The sequence below is a fragment of the Schistocerca serialis genome, chromosome 1 (assembly GCF_023864345.2).
Source record: "Schistocerca serialis cubense isolate TAMUIC-IGC-003099 chromosome 1, iqSchSeri2.2, whole genome shotgun sequence".
Lineage (NCBI taxonomy): Eukaryota > Metazoa > Arthropoda > Insecta > Orthoptera > Acrididae > Schistocerca > Schistocerca serialis.
The window spans coordinates 1,076,967,019-1,076,983,677 of record NC_064638.1 but is presented as its reverse complement, the minus strand read 5'-3'; the positions used below and the strand labels follow the sequence as shown (position 1 = coordinate 1,076,983,677).

The 16,659-nt window shown below is 43.5% G+C and overlaps 1 protein-coding gene across 1 annotated transcript in view; it reads right to left on the bottom strand.

Annotated features, from left to right (window-relative positions):
• The window catches only part of LOC126415919 (prosaposin), a 69,257-nt gene that overhangs the window by 44,893 nt on the left and 7,705 nt on the right, over positions 1-16,659 (bottom strand). The window contains exons 3-5 of the mRNA XM_050083466.1: positions 15,089-15,236; positions 9,707-9,910; positions 7,384-7,497 (exon numbers count right to left, since the gene is read on the bottom strand). Of these exons, the coding sequence (XP_049939423.1) occupies positions 7,384-7,497; positions 9,707-9,910; positions 15,089-15,236 (466 nt within the window). The remainder of the gene's footprint in view (positions 1-7,383; positions 7,498-9,706; positions 9,911-15,088; positions 15,237-16,659) is intronic.

Genomic DNA, 16,659 nt, shown 5'->3' with positions numbered 1-16,659 from the left:
GACAAACCGTGAGCAATACACTGCAGCCGGAGTACCCTCCTTCGAGAGTGAGCTGAGGTCGAGATAAATATGAAACAGAGCATGGAGCCAAGGTGATGTCGGGCTCTCACCCTCTCTGAAGGTGGTAGGGAGGGCAAAATCCAATTGTCGAAGCAGGCGACGGAAGCGGACTCCAGGGGGCAGCAGGGCAGAGACATACAACCCGTACTGACGGTCGAGAGAATCGGCAAAGAAGGACTGATAAGAGGGGCGGTCGGGCATTGACAACAGCCAGCAGGCATACCGACACAGCAGTACGTCGCGCCAGCAGGTCAATGGTAATTCGGCAGCTTCAGCATAAAGACTCTCGACAGGACTAGTGTAGAAGGCTCCGGTCGCAAGACGTAACCCCCGATGGTGGATGGAGTTGAGACGGCGTAAGGGGGATGGTCGAGCAGACGAGTAGACCAAGCTCCCATAATCCAGCTTCGATCGGACTATGGACCGATACAAGCGAAGCAGGACAGTGCGATCCGATCCCCAAGATGAACCACTAAGAGCTCTGAGGACATTAAGGGAACGTGTACAACGGGCCGTCAAATAAGAGACATGCGGAGACCAACAAAGTTTCCTGTCCATTGTGAGCCCTAGAAACTTAGTTGTTTCCACGAATGGGAGAACAACGAGACCGAGCTGTAAGGATGGCGGAAGGAACGCTTCATATCGCCGAAAGTTGATACAAACCGTCTTCTCTTCAGAGAACCAGAAGCCATTTGCCATGCTTCACGAGTATAGGCTGACTAGACAACACTGAAGGCAGCGCTCCAGGAGGCATGTTCTCTGGGCACTGCAGTAGATCGCGAAGTCATCGACAAAGAGAGAGCCTGAGACATTAGGTGGAATGCAATCCGTAATTGGATTGATCGCGATGGCAAAAAGGGCTACGTTCAAGACGGAGCCCTGAGGCACTCCGTTCTCCTGGAGGAAGACGTCGGACAATACAGAACCCACACGTACCCTAAACTTTCGATCTGTTAAAAAGGAATCAATAAAAAGGGGCAGGCGACCGCGTAGGCCCCACCTGTGCATAGTGCGGAGGATACCTCCTCTCCAACAGGTATCAAGAACACGGCTACCGTTTGGCGCCTTCGCAAAAAGTTGTTCATGATGAATGTCGACAAGGTCACAAGGTGGTCAACAGCAGAGCGGCGGCGACGAAAGCCGCATTGGACATTGGTAAGTAGCTGTCGAGATTCAAGAATCCAGACTAACCGAGTATTAACCATGCGCTCCATCACCTTACAGACACAGCTTGTAAGAGAAATGGGGCGGTAACTAGAAGGAAGGTGTCTATCCTTCCCGGGTTTGGGTATAGGAACAACGACAGTGTCACGCCAACGCATGGGGACTTGACCTTCGGTCCAGACGCGATTGTAGGTACGAAGAAGGAAGCTTTTGCCTGCTGGAGAAAGGTGCCAAGCATCTGAACGTGAATGGCATCTGGCCCTGGAGCAGAGGACCGGGACAGTACAAGTGCACGTTCGAGTTCCCGCATAGTAAAGGGGGCATTATAAGTTTCCAGATTCAGCGAGTGGAAGGAAGGTCGCCGAGCCTCTTCTGCCTCTTTCCTGGGAAGGAAGGCAGGGTGGTAATGGGCGGAGCTTGAAACCTCCGCGAAAAACCGGCCAAAGGCGTTGGAGACAGCCACAGGATCAACAAGGACCTCATTACCTGAGGTCAGGCCAGGTACTGAGGAGTGGGCCTTAATGCCCGACAGCCGGCGCAGGCCACCCCAAACGATAGAAGAGGGAGTAAAACTGTTAAAGGAGCTGGTGAAAGAGGCCCAACAAGCTTTTTTGCTGTCTTTCATGACTCTACGGCATTGCGCTCTGAGTCGTTTGTATCCAATACAATTCGCCAACGTAGGATGGCGGCGAAAGGTGCGTAAAGCACGTCGTCGAGCACGGATAGCGTCTCTACAAGCCTCATTCCACCAGGGGACGGAAACGCGACGTGAAGAGGTAGTATGAGGAATGGAACGTTCGGCAGCACTGACGATAACAGCCGTGAGGTATTCGATCTGACTGTCACAACTGAGAAAATCGTGGTCCGGAAAGGTCGCCAGGGAGGAGTAAAGTCCCCAGTCAGCTTTCGGTATGTTCCAGCTCGAAGGACGTGGGGATGGGGTGTGGTGCAGGAGACGAATGACACAGGGGAAGTGGTCGCTCGAATACGTGTCAGAAAGGACATACCACTCGAACCGAAGGGCAAGAGTGGTAGAACAGATCGAGAGGTCCAAGTGGGAGTAGGTATGAGTAGAGTCCGAGAGGAAAGTCGGGATGCCAGTATTGAGGCAGACAAGATTGAGATGGTTGAAGACATCCGCCAAGAGCGAGCCTCTTTGACAGGATGCAGGAGAGCCCCAAAGGGGATGATGGGCATTGAAGTCGCCAAACAATAAAAACGGCGGAGGAAGCTGAACAATCAGGTGCATCATGTCAGCCTGACTAACTGCAGATGACGATGGAGTGTAGATGGTACACACTGAAAAAGTAAAAGCAGAAAGAGTAATACGGACAGCTATTGCTTGGAGTGGGGTGGTCAATAGGATGGGACGGTAATAGACATCGTCCCGAACGAGCAACATGACCCCACCATGAGCTGGGATACCGTCCACAGGGGTGAGGTCATACCACTCCGAGGTATAGTGGGCAAAGGCAATACGGCCAGTCGGGCGCAACTTGGTTTCCTGGAGACCAAGGACGAGCGGACAGTGCAGGCAGAGGAGCAGTTGTAATTCCTCCCGATTAGATCGAATACCTCTTATGTTCCAATGTAACAAGGCCATCGCTAGTCAAAAAAGAGGGGGAATGAGATGGGGGAAGAGCTGGTCACCTCGACGGCCGCGGAGGGCCAGGTTTCGAGGGAACAACGCTACAACCGGCGGGAGGCGGATCCTGTTCCATCGAGTCGTCGCCAGCTGCAGCCGCTGTCCCGGGTTGTGTAGGAGGTGCAGCATCATTTGCCGACGAGAGGCCAGCTGAGTGCCTGGCAGCAGAGCGTCCCGGCGAAACTGAGGACGACCGGGAGCAGCGACTCAAGGATGGAGCGTCAGACGAAACGCGCCGGGGTGGAGAGGGGGATAGAGACTTCTTCTTAGAGGCCTTTTTGGAAGTCCGAGGAGGCACAGGGATGGTGGGCTGGACCCGAAGAAGGTCCTCACGCGCGGGGTCCGTTTTGGAACGCCGGACCTCGGAAGCTGGGGTCTAGAACGTTTCCCCGATGGACGCCTGAGAAGAGGATCGCTTCTCAGGCGGCGAGGGCGGAGGAAGGGTGGCCCCTGGGGCAGAGGGGGCGTGGAGGAGGATTTGGAAGGGAGGGATTTGGGAGGCGGAGGCATAGACCCCGGATGGGGGGGAGGAGGTGGAGGGGGGACAGGATAGGGGTGAGGATACCGTGGAAGGAGTGGACACGACTGAGGCAAACGAAGTGGTCAACATCACGGGATGGAGACGGTCATACTTCTTCCTGGCCTCAGAATAAGAGAGACGATCCAAAGTTTTGAGTTCTTGAATCATCTTCTCCTTCTGATATGCGGGGCAGTCTAAGGATCTAGGCGAGTGGATGCCAGGACAATTAACGCACCGAGGTGGTGGGGTGCATTTATGTTCCTCACGAAGAGGACGTCCACAATCGCCACAAAGGGGCTCAGCCTCACACCGTGACGACATGTGCCCAAAGCGCAAACACCGAAAACAGCGCATAGGAGGCGGGACGTAAGGTCGCACGTCGCACCGGTAGCACATCGCCTTTACCTTCTCTGGGAGAACGTCCCCCTCGAAGGCGAGGATAAAGGCCCCGGTGTCGATGCGATGGTCTTTGGGGCCGCGCTGGACTCGCCGGACGAAATGCACGCCTCGGCGCTCCAGGTTGGCCCTGAGCTCCTCATCAGATTGCAGCAGGAGGTCCCGATGAAAAATAACCCCCTGCGTCCTATTCAGTGCCAGATGCGGGACAATGGACACTGGGATGTCCCCTAGTCGGTCGCACGCCTGGAGCGCCGCCGACTGTGTGGTGGAGGTGGTCTTTATAAGAACGGACCCCGAACGCATTTTGCTGTGAGCCTCGATTTCCCTGAAGATGTCCTCGATGTGCTGAACAAGGAACATGGGCTTGGAGGTGGCGAACGTCCCCCCATCGGTCCGAGAACAGACCAAATAGCGGGGGAAGTACTTTGCCCCAAGCCGGCGGGCCTGTCCTTCCTCCCAGGGAGTGGCCAAGGGGAAAAGGGCAGGAGAACCAGAACCAGAGACAGTACTTTTCTTTTTGAAAGACTCGGCCGCAGAGCGACCTGATACATGTTGACGTTTCATCTGCGAAACGTCCGCCCCGATACCACCCACTCCGACCAGGGGCTCTCCCCACGGGCGCCACCCAGCCTCAGCAAGGGCCACCTGGCAGGATGACCGTTGCCGGGAGTCCTGATGCCCCAAGGAGACGGGCATCTACTCCTTGGCCAACGTGGGGAGGGTGCAGCTCAGGTATCGGCAGTACGATTCCTGTGTTGTCAGGGGGCTACAACCTAGAGGGTACATGAGACGACCCCACCACAACGGGCTGGCTACCGTGCTGGATTTCGGGTGCCAAGGAAAGTCCATCATGATCGTAGGTGCAGATGGGAACGCACTATGGGCATAACTTTTACAACTCATCAGGCGTTTAGGCCCAATTTGATGAATAGTGGGTATGGTTACAACGCCGTTACAATGCTGAGTGCCAAGGTCTTAGTGCTCGGAGGACCAGTGATACACCACGTAAGGTGTCCTTCTGTAGAATTTTGAAAAATGGAGGTCAAACCCCAAGGGGGACCATTACATGGAAGGCCGAAATGGTTGAAACTCCTTTTAGTCGCCTCTTATGACAGGCAGGAATACCTTGGGCCTATTCTTACCCCGAACCCGCAGGGGGAGAGGTGGAATTTGTTGACTAGTACAGAATTTTCCTGAGAAAGTGGGGGAAACCACATAGAAACCACACTCTGACCAGTTGGCGTACTAGCCCACATTTGTTAGTTCACTGTGCAGATTCAATGCAAGTCTGTTTCACTTGCACATGTCGGAAGCTAGCCTGCTACGCTGTACATTTCCCTATCATAGTAACTATAAGTACATGAATATTGAAAATTGTTGCCTGTCTGAATCTATGTTTAAGCACTTAGTTTCTAGAATCTTATTGTTGGGTAGTAAAACAGTGTAAAATTTACTTCAGTTCTGGAGACAATGACTAGCTTTTGCACGTGCATAACATTTCTTTGCTGCCATTTTTATCCATGTTCATACTGCTGATGGCTTGTGAAAAGGGGAGGAGGAGGGAGGGAGGAGGAGGGAGGGAGGGAGGGAGGGAGGGAGGAGGGAGGGAGGGAGGCACAACTACAATGAAAACATGATTGGCATTAATACCGTGTATAAAGCTACATACGAAGAGACAACACAGCATTCATATCTTGCAGCCATCATACAATAATGTTCCTTGCAGGAATTATAACATTCAGTCAACACACATTAGCCTTCTGCAGAGGATAAAAAGTACAGTTATGCCATTGTTTCAGCTTTCACAACAGCTGTTCAACTACAATTTCTTTCAGTTTTTACTAGATGTCAATTACAAAATCCTAACCTCTGTCTATATTACTAAATGGCTAACCCCGTTCATAGCTTATGGTACAAAGTCCCAACTGCAGTCTGCCAACCTAACAAATACCAAGATATACAAAAATGTGATTTTCAATATTTCATATAATTGATGATCGAATTTAAAAATTTAACATGCTATCAAAATCATTCATTATGAGAATCTTATATTAAAGTTTTAACACAGTCTGACAGCTATAAAAGTATGTAAAAGTCTTGTGGCAATGTAACTCGTGGCACGCCAAATACTCTGAATATATCCATCCAGTATTTGAGAATGAGAAAACTTTAAACATAATTTCAAACTTGTTCTAAACTTTTTCTCACCTAAATGTCAAACACTTAAAGTAACCAGATGTTTGAAATTATTTTATACATGGGAGTTGGATTTAAACAAGATAGCCACCTCAATGTACGAGGGTGAGTCAAATGAAAACCTTAAATATTTTTTAAAATATTATTCATTGTGCAAGAGTGGTACAAAGCTGTATCACTTTTCAACATAATCTCCCCCACACTCAATGCAAGTCCTCCAGCACTTACAAAGTGCATAAATTCCTTTAGAAAAAAATTCTTTTGGTAGTCCGCACAACAACTCATGCATCGTGTGGCGTACCTCTTCATCAGAACAGAACTTCTTTCCTCCCATTGCGTCTTTGAGTGGTCCCAACATATGGAAATCACTTGGGGCAAGGTCTGGTGAATATGGTGGATGAGGAAGTGAACCCTGGTTTCATCCCCAATAACGATTCTTGCAAGGAAGTCCTCACCTTCTCATTGAAAGCACCGAAGTAGTTCTTCACAAGCATCAACACATTGTTCTCTCATTTCAGGAGTCAGCTGCCTTGGCACCCACCTTGCAGACACTTTGTGAAAGTGGAGCACATCATGCACAAGGTGGTGTGCTGACCCATGACTGATCTGGAAACGTGCTGCAATGTCATTCAGTGCCACTTGCGGTTTCCTTCACTATGGCTTCAACTGCTCCAATGTTCTGTGGAGTCACAACTCTTTGTGCATGACCTGGACGAAGAACATCTTCCACTGACGTCACACCATTTGCGAACTTCCTACTCCATTCGTAGACTTGCTGCTGTGACAAACATGCATCACCATACTGAACCTTCATTCGTCAATGAATTTCAATAGGTTTCACACCTTCAGTATGCAAAACCCGAATAACAGAACGCTGTTCTTCCCTGGTGCAAGTTGCAAGTGGGGCGGCCCTCTTTATACTGATACTGCGACGATGTGTGTGCATCTGCACTCTGCTGCCACCCACAGGCCATTCCGCACGCTGTTTGTAGCACGCTTACCAACTTAAAGGATAACGGTGTGAAATTTCGATTTGTTGTTACAAATTTAAGGTAATCATTTGACTCAACCTCTTACATATAAAAAAAGAATTGGATCAGACTGAAGTAAGTTACAAATGCAAATGGTGCCTACTAATTTGTGGTAACTGGACAGGGAAGTGGTACTGATGGTAATTGATGAGTTAACTGTGATAAGGCCAGAATAAAAATTCTTTTGGGCCCTCTGAGGAAGTAATTTATAATCTAGACATCCCTGTTCCAAAAATTTCTGTGCCAGCACAAAAAGCGGAAGTTACACTACTTTCCCCTCCCCTTCTCCTGAAAATATGAAATTAAGAGATGCAAACACACATACTTTTACATTCATAATGCTATGGCCATAGAGAAATCGCACTTACCTCCAGAAGGTTATTCATCATATCATCTCTTGGAGTTTCATGAAATTTTTTCCTCAACAATTCTGTTACTGTGTAACAGTTTTCACAAGTTTTTACCTCACTTTGTGGCTTGCTCTGAAAACACACATCACATTACATTACAGGGTGGAAATTCTCCAACACAATAAAACACAGAATTGTAAATACAGGAAATGTTACACACACACACACACACACACACACAGAAAGAGAGAGAGAGAGAGAGAGAGAGAGAGAGAGACTGAGTTTGATTTCTAGTTATAAGGAGACAGTATGGCTGGCAGAATTCCAGTACTGTTGATACAAATTAAGAAGTACAGTGAAATCTATTCTCATCTTTTGGACCTTTTAATTCAATGATCAAGAAACGAAGAGGGACATGTTTCTGAAGGTTGGAGAGTAGGAGCTAGTCATTGAGACTCCAGGATGAGAGGGACCCACCTATGCGATGTCAACAGGAGAGAGAGTATTTCCCCTATTCTTCACATGGGGTGCAGCCCTGTCTTAATGACCTGCCCCTTCTTCTCAACCTTCCGAATAACAAAGATCTCCCCTTCGAATTCTTACACTCACGTCTTTAATGGTTCTGTCAATGTACTGTGCAAACTATAATGGACAATGACCAGAACTAGGCTACTATCTTACACAATAACCTGTAAATGAGAGCTATGTAGCAACACATATAAAAACATGTATTAACTGCCTATGAACTAGTTGGTTCTACATAATTTCAGTAAAAATTTTGCACATGATGAATGTATCACAGAAGCAACAAAATACAAGGTGCGACAATAACGTAATGAGACTCAATTTTTTTTGCAAGATAAGGTAATCCTGCAGGCTTGCATAGGCACAGTATTTTCGACCTTTGTCTATGAGCTGCTTCTAGTTCAAGCGGCATACCAACGGAACTGCTCAGTCGCAAGTTGTGCTGTAATAAGTTAACATGTGTTTGTGTCTATCGTCACGGAAATGGAACCGCATAATATTGTGCAATGGTATGCCATTTCTTTTTGCGTTAAATTGGGTGAAAATTTGATGACAACTTATGGTAAGCTTCAGAAGGTTTTTGGAGAGGAGGTTATGTTAAGAGATTAAGTTTTTCGTTGGCAAAAAAGGTTTAGTGAAAGCAGAACAAATGTTGAAGATGAAGACCTCAGTGGACGACCATCAACCTCACGGATGGATGTCAACTTGGCGAGGGTGTGTTAACTCTTACGATCTGATCTAAGATTATCCGGGAAAATGATTGCAGAAGAACTGAACGTCAATCGAGAAACGGTTCGTCTAGTAATAACTGAAGATCTTGGTATGAGAAAGATTTGGGCAAAATTGGTCTCCATCACGATAGTGCATCATCCCATACTGCTGTGTCAGTACAACAATTTTTAAACACTCTATCAAATTTCAGTACTCCCACAGCCACCTTATTCAACAGATATTGCTCCGTGCATCTTTTTTATATTACCAAGAGTCAAAACGGCAATCAAGGGACACCATTTTCAAACTACACAAGATGTCCAAAAAGCTGTGACGAGAGTCGTGGAGGATATTACAGACGATGAGTTCCAGAAATGTTACTATCAATGGCAGAAGCGCTGGAAAAGTGTATGCAATCAGAAGGGAACTACTTTGACGGGGAGAACACTAAACTTTACTAAAACTGTAAGTAACATTTTTTTCACATCAGTCTCATTACTTTATTGTCACATCTCGTATATTGGGAAATGAAGAGACACACAGTCTATACAACACAAAATCTTATTCAACACAGTAGATATAAGAACATATATCAGATGGTTTAAAACAATTGCTGGCTCTTGGACTTCCTCAGTCCTGTTGGTTTTTTGAGGTATTATGAAACTTTGGCATTTGGAATTACATTTGATCAACAGGACTTAGTACAATGTACGAGCTGAAGACTGCCAGCTATTAACAATGCTTCCATCTCCTATATTACAGTCCCTACACAGAAAGAAGAAACTAAGATAAGGTTTTACCATCATATCAACAAGAGCCCAGATTCTTGTTAGAATTGCTTTCCTGCCATGATCACAAACAAATGGTACACATTTCTTTAAATTAATAATAGGTGCAGTCACCCCAAAGTAACTTAAAACGTCCAGGGAAAGTAATAATCTCCCTCCACACAGTATTTTATATATTACATAAAAACCAGTGAACATGAAAGCATTACAAATTACAAACCACAGCAAAGGCTTCCCAATTGTTTGATGAGTCACTAAACAAGAATGCACACAGTGTTGCTACACATTAAAAATTGAGGCTTTTTTCTAGAACTTACTCCATGTTGCTTAGCCAAGAGCTCATCAATATGAGCATTGTTGCAAAGGCCAGCTACGGCACACACAACTTGAGGATTCATCTCTGAAGCCAGGGTTTCCACCAACTCCGGAACAAACTCATCTGCAAGTTTCATGCATTCTTTAGCAACCGGTTTCAATGGAATTAAAGCACATGTCCCATCAAAAACTTCTTTCAGCTCTTCCTGTGGGGGAAAAAAAAAAAAAAAGTTATTAGGAAACTAAGCATTCGTGTCTTCATTTTATTTAACACATTTACATCGGATACTTTCAGTATGCAGCTCAAACACACAGAGATTACACCAAAACACAAATGTTTGGACAATGCAGTAAAGAGAAGAAGTTTGTGGTTCAAGGCATTTTGCATGTGTATCTCTGCCTGCTGTATTGAAATATGTGCTCAGATTATCTCATTTCAAGTTGTTTGCACACGCTGTGTGTGGGACATATTTATTACAGTTGTGTGAAAATAATAATAGCATAGATCCTCACAAGCATACAGAGGACTAGTTATTCCTACTGCAAAGGAAAAAGACTTCGCATCAAAATTTGACATGTTTTAACACATTCAGTAGTCTTACAACACATGAAATAAGATCATTAAGTTACCTTTGATATGTATAAATGCTCAGATGAGGATTTGCCATGGCAAATAGTATGCTTTATTGCCCAGAAGTTATCACTCTTTCTCACAACTCTAACTCAAAGCTGTACGTAATATTTCTTCTGCTGCACTTGATGCAGCCACAACATTGAAGTTGCACAAAACTTTCATTCAAAAAATAATTTGAAATTGTTATGCAAGTATGTTGGTTTTCTCTACCAGAGAAAATGTATTAATAGGATATCGGAGTGACACTGGCTCTCTGGTGGTAACAAATTGGGGCCACAGGAAACATGCAGTTCACAAAAAACATTAGCAATTGATTGGTAACACAACTGGTGTGTATTCTACATAACTAAACTTCTGAAGCCCAGAATTTAGGAAACTGTATGCAGTTCTGTTAACTGCTCAACAGGTATGAACTTAAAGAGATTTATTCTATAGATGGAGGATACAAAAAACTGAAAACTTTTCTCAGGTTTATGTATGTCTGCAGGCTTTCGTGGCTGTTGTCAGTGAAGGTGAAACATTCTGGGATGTTAGACTGCATCATATTTATTCTTCAAGATCAATGTTTTAACTCCTCTCCTGGGATCTTCTTCAGGATCATGTGGTGTCCAGATAACTGAACACAGCTGAGTGAGGGGGTTGAAATGGCGATTGTGCTCAAGCAATATGATGTACTGTAACAATCTACAAGATTTTACCTTCAGTTTTGTTAGGAAGTTCTTGTGGAAATTTTTGGAGGATGATAGAATGGGAGTTGCACCACAATAGTACCTGTTTAATACAAAAAATTAATAGTAAATCAGGAGGAGGAAGTGTGGTAGTAGCATAATCAACACAATGGCTAGTCAGTGTTAAACTCTTTTCATCTCAGTCATCACACTTTAAGAGCCAAGGATGTTTTAGTGAAATTTTCTTCATGAATTCACTTTTACAACACAACAAAGGTTAGGAAGTTATTTTTGTAGTTTCCATAGATGTGGTAAACACTGCACATGTGAAACTGGATGCAGGCATAAAGCAGGGTTCTAACAGGATAATAAACTATAGAGGCAATACTTAGCCCATACATTTGTTTTGTATGGGAGCGGGGGAGGGTGGCGAGTAAGAGGATTTGTTGCATCTATAATGGATATTTAGAAATAGTGTGTAGCTGGGATCTATAGCCAAGGAGAGAGTAAATCTGTTAATTAAAACACTTATAAATTTTTACGTTAAGTAACATTGATAAACAAGATTACAGAAAACTTGTACAGCAGAACTTCAGAAAGTGTTAAATTTAATAATATGCTCTAACTTCATTTTGAAATATCTGGAGATTTTCAGTTTCCTGCCTGATGGCTACTGGTACTTTCTTACAGCAGTGCTCCCCAATCTGCGGGTAATTACCCTCTGGGGGGTAAAAACAAAATAGATTCAATGATGATATAGAGACCGCTACAAATTATGTTTTTGAAAGGCATTACTACTACCACAATTACAGTCGAGTCTAAGTTGTCATAAATCATCACCAACCATTTAACATCCACTCCTACATAAAAGCCTCCTCTTAAATACAAGAGGTGAGTCAAATTAAAACCTTAAATATTTTTTAAAATATTATTCATTGTGCAGAAGTGGTACAAAGCTGTATCACTTTTCAACATAATCTCCCCCACACTCAATGCAAGTCCTCTAGCGCTTACAAAGTGCATAAATTCCTTTAGAAAAAAATATTGGGGTGTCCGTACAACCACTCGTGCACTGCGTGGCATACCTCTTCATCAGAACGGAACTTCTTTCCTCCCAATGCGTCTTTCAGTGGTCCCAACATATGGAAATCACTTGGGGCAAGGTCTCACCAGAGTAAGACACTCAAAATTAGGTCTGCGATTGTAACTGTTGTACAGGCAGTGTCGGGCCTTGCATTGTCATGTTGCAAAAGAACACCTGCTGACAGCAATCCACGTTTTGATTTGACTGCAGGCCGCAGATAATTTTTTATGAGATCTGTGCATGACGCACTGGCAACAGTGGTCCCTCTAGGCATGTAATGCTCCAAAATGACGCCTTTTTGTCCCAAAAAGAGTCAGTATAACCTTCCCTGCTGATGGTTCTGTTCGAAACTTCTTTGGTTTTGGTGATGAGGAATGACGCCCTTCCTTGTTCGCTCTCCTCGTTTCCGGTTGGTGGAAGTTAACCCAGGTTTTGTCCCCAGTAACGATTCTTGCAAGGAGGCCATCACCTTCTCGTTCAAAGCGCCGAAGAAGTTCTTCACAAGCATCAACACATTGTTCTCTCATTTCAGGAGTCAGCTGCCGCGGCACCCATCTTGCAGACACTTTGTGAAACTGGAGCACATCATGCACAATGTGGTGTGCTGACCCATGACTAATCTGGAAACATGCTGCAATGTCATTCAGTGTCACTCACGGTCTCCTTCACTATGGCTTCTACTGCTAACATGTTCTGTGGAGTCACAACTCTTTGTGCATGACCTGGACGAGGAGCATCTTCTACTGAAGTCACACCATTTGCAAACTTCCTACTCCATTCGTAGACTAGCTGCTGTGACAAATATGAGTCACCGTACTGATCCTTCATTCGTCGATGAATTTCAATAGGTTTCACACCTTCACTATGCAAAAACTGAATAACGGAAGACTGTTCTTCCCTGGTGCAAGTTGCAAGTGGGGTGGGCATCTTTATACTGATACTGCGATGGTATGTGTGCATTTGCACCATGCTACTACCTACAAGCCATTCTGCACGCTGTTTGTAGCACGCTTACCAACTTACAGAATAATGGCGTGAAATTTCGATTTGTTGCAAATTTAAGATTTTCATTTGACTCACTCTCGTATTTCCGTCACTGCTGTCTTCAGTGATACAAATCCCTGTCACTACTGCATATCATCCAACTGCCCTCCATGAGTTTGCATTCTGTCTCCTGTTATTTACCGGAATCCAAGAAAGAACTTCCTTTGGCCGTCTACTACCACCTCCTTGGCTACTGACCAGCCCATCTCATCTCAACCCCCCCATCTCTATTGTAGTTAGATCTTCCACTTTTGTCTGTGCCCAAATCTATTTATTTGCTTTCTTGTCTCTTCCCAGTAATTGGGAACATTTATCTCTCCGCTGATTGTCAAGCCATCTTCAATTTTTGAATGGTTTTTGTGCTAAAAGACTACACTCACTGTCGTGTGAAAATTGGTCATGTGGATTATTTGTAAACAATCAGTTTAGTTCACTTTAAATAGTTTATTGGAAACTTAGTTTACGAAGAACACTAGCACAATTTTACACTTTTGTTTATTTCTTTTGCTGTTGATCCAGTGGTCTCAGTTATCACTCTTAATTGAGAATTAATTTCCAATAGTAACTCCCCTCCTGATTAGGGAAACAGACAACTAAATACAGGGTGGCCATAAGTCAGCTGTAACCAGCAATTCTTACAGTTTTGTTTTTCCCACCATGGTAGTTTTCAGCTATGAACTTTATTAGTGTGTAGTACCAATGGCAGTTGACAGAAGCAGTTTTAGGTTATGTTGTCGTTATTATTATTTGAGAATCGATGAACAGGAAGTGAACTACAGACGTAAGTGTGTGTGTGTGTTTCCAGGTAGGTCAGACTTACTACAGAAAAGGATCTACTGTCACATTGTGTTTTGTGTGAAAAAAAAAAAAAAAAATCAAGGAAAAAAGCTTTCAAAGTGCATTGAAAAGCACAAAAAACAAACAAAGGATTCAGAGAAAGCATTCTTGAGCACGGTACAGTATAGTGACTGACATTTGCCTTCTAGAGGATTGAGATTTGGGATAGCCAACCACACATTGAGCTCTCATCGGCACAAGGCGTGTTAGGAAAAAAGGAAGTCTCTCCCCCCCCCCCCCCCCCCCAAAAAAACCCTCATGGTACATGCTTATTTCTTGTACGTCTGAACGCTTTGTTACATTTCTTCCATTGAGAGATGCGAAAACTAAATTACTCCATCTAGTGACTATCTGCCTTCACCACACTGCTGGCATGGAACATTTACTATGCTTTACAAAGCTAGGAACAGCAGATAAACTGCAGCAGTTTTTAATGCGAGTTAGGAATTGGAGGATTTCTTTTCTTAAAATAGTGGCTTCTCTAATAATTTTACTCTGTTACATTTGAGATGACAAGTACAATAGCTTGTAACAGTTTAGTAATGAGAAAAGACTATTAATTTAGTTTCCAACAACTACCTCACTTTCATGATGTCTATTGTAACTCACTCCTTGTCACCAAACGTTCTCCTATACAACATAATCTATACAAGAAGATAAATGAATGAATAAGCGAATGACGAAAATGTGCTGTTCCAATGACACATTATAATTATGTAATGACAAAAAGTAAACCTAGTTTACAAGTTATCACAAAACTTTCAAAATGTGTGGATGCTCAAAGGATTGATAAGAATGCTCTGATAAGTAGGAATACATTAAAAAGGAATGCGAACAACTGTGTGTGAATGACAAAACATATACCAATGAAACTGACTTGGAAGAAAACTGCAGTCCAGTTTTAAACGATTTATAAGCAAGCTATAGAGGTTCAGTTCTCACAGTGGCAAGTGTTTTTTATTTTCCTTCTTCATCTGAAATCTGTTAGTATCTGCTGCTTTTTGTTGTGAACACAAATTAGAAAATATTGTACATTTGTGCGCATTTGCCAGCCACACTTGGTACAATTTTTACTAATTTTCTTGAATTTATTTCAAATTTTCTAGATTACTCTTACCTGAGTCTCATTACTCTGCAGCTGGGCTCTAGCTTCTCCCACCATGTCTTTGCAAATTTTGCAGACATCGTCATTATCTTCCGGAAGAACCTTGTATCGCCAAACAGTTTGTATGCAGTGCTTTATAGCATGACAAGCTTTAGCATTTCTGAAATAAAATTTTTTTCTTTATTAAGAAAATGTCCATGACAATATTGAATATATATATCTACACTTACATGCCAGTAACTGATCTGGTCCTGAGAAACAACTCTCTGGTATGTTGTTTAGTTTCCAAGCTACTATTATCAGAGAGAAAGACAGGGAAACGTTCAAAGAGATAATCAGAATGTAGAAGTATGTGTAGACAACAGGAAAATATTTATAGGAAATTTAGAAGCGTGCTCTACATCAAATACAGATTTTTAAAAATATGTCTTCTCAGTTCAAAGGCGATTGTCAATCAACTGAAGTTGACTTATGAAATCATTTCAGAAAAAAATTTCTTTTGTTCCAGGCTTGAATTTGTTCTGCATTTTCAATATGAAGGGAACCAGTAGCTGAAGAGCTACTTTTGGAAACTTTGGAAATTCAAACTGCCACCTAATGATTTAAGCGAAGTACAGAGCTGAAAGCTTTATGAGAATTTTCTGTCAAACAAAAGACACTTTCATGATGATTCTCTGGCCTGGAATTCACTGATGAAATGACAATTTGCCATCATTAAGTCTTACTGCTCTCAAAATATATCTTTTACATACCTCATTCAATAATGATTTTTCTAATAAGGATTATAATATCTGCTAAAGTCTGCACCTGAGACTGGACTGGTAAATAAAGTGAGCAATGCTGGGAAATATAATTTGCACGGTCAAAAATGGCCACAGAATGTCATATTAAACTGACTAATAAGGTGACAACAATCACTTTCTTCAGCTGAAGATGCAGATGTGGGGATGTGTAAAACACTTAGCATAAGTTTGAGCTCTCTTGGTGCTTTCCTCCTAAAAATGAAAGTCAGCAAATTTAACAATGGGCTTCATCAAGTGTGAAGTTTGTCATTCACTGAGACTTATGGTCAGTTAATTGATAGTGTGAGAACTAAACTTATTCTTGCCAGAGCTTCAAGCAAGTCACAACGGAAGAAAAGTTTTTCTGAGGATGATGAATTCAGCAGACTTTGTCCATGTTCATATTGATTGGGTGAATAGTGAAAAGCAAAAGTGACTGCTGCTAAACTGCTACTCAATTTTGAAAGAGAGAAATATTGCTTTAGGAGTAACTTTTGCCCTGAGATTGGCTTCACTAAAACCTGAGGCCCAATGCCTAAATGACCTGCAACTGTATGGCTTGCAGTCAGCTTGTTGTGACAAACTACAGATCTTTAATCAACACCGGCAGTATGCAGCACACAGAATCAAAGGGCCATATGCTCATCAGTGCAGCAGCTGTCAAAGAAAAAACGTGTTTCTGAGTTATATCTTTCCAATCCGCACAAGACAGTGGTGGTGGTGATGTGAGCAAACACTGGGTGCTAACAGATCATGCACCACCTGAGAGTTTAATATATCATATCGTGTAAATGTGAAGGA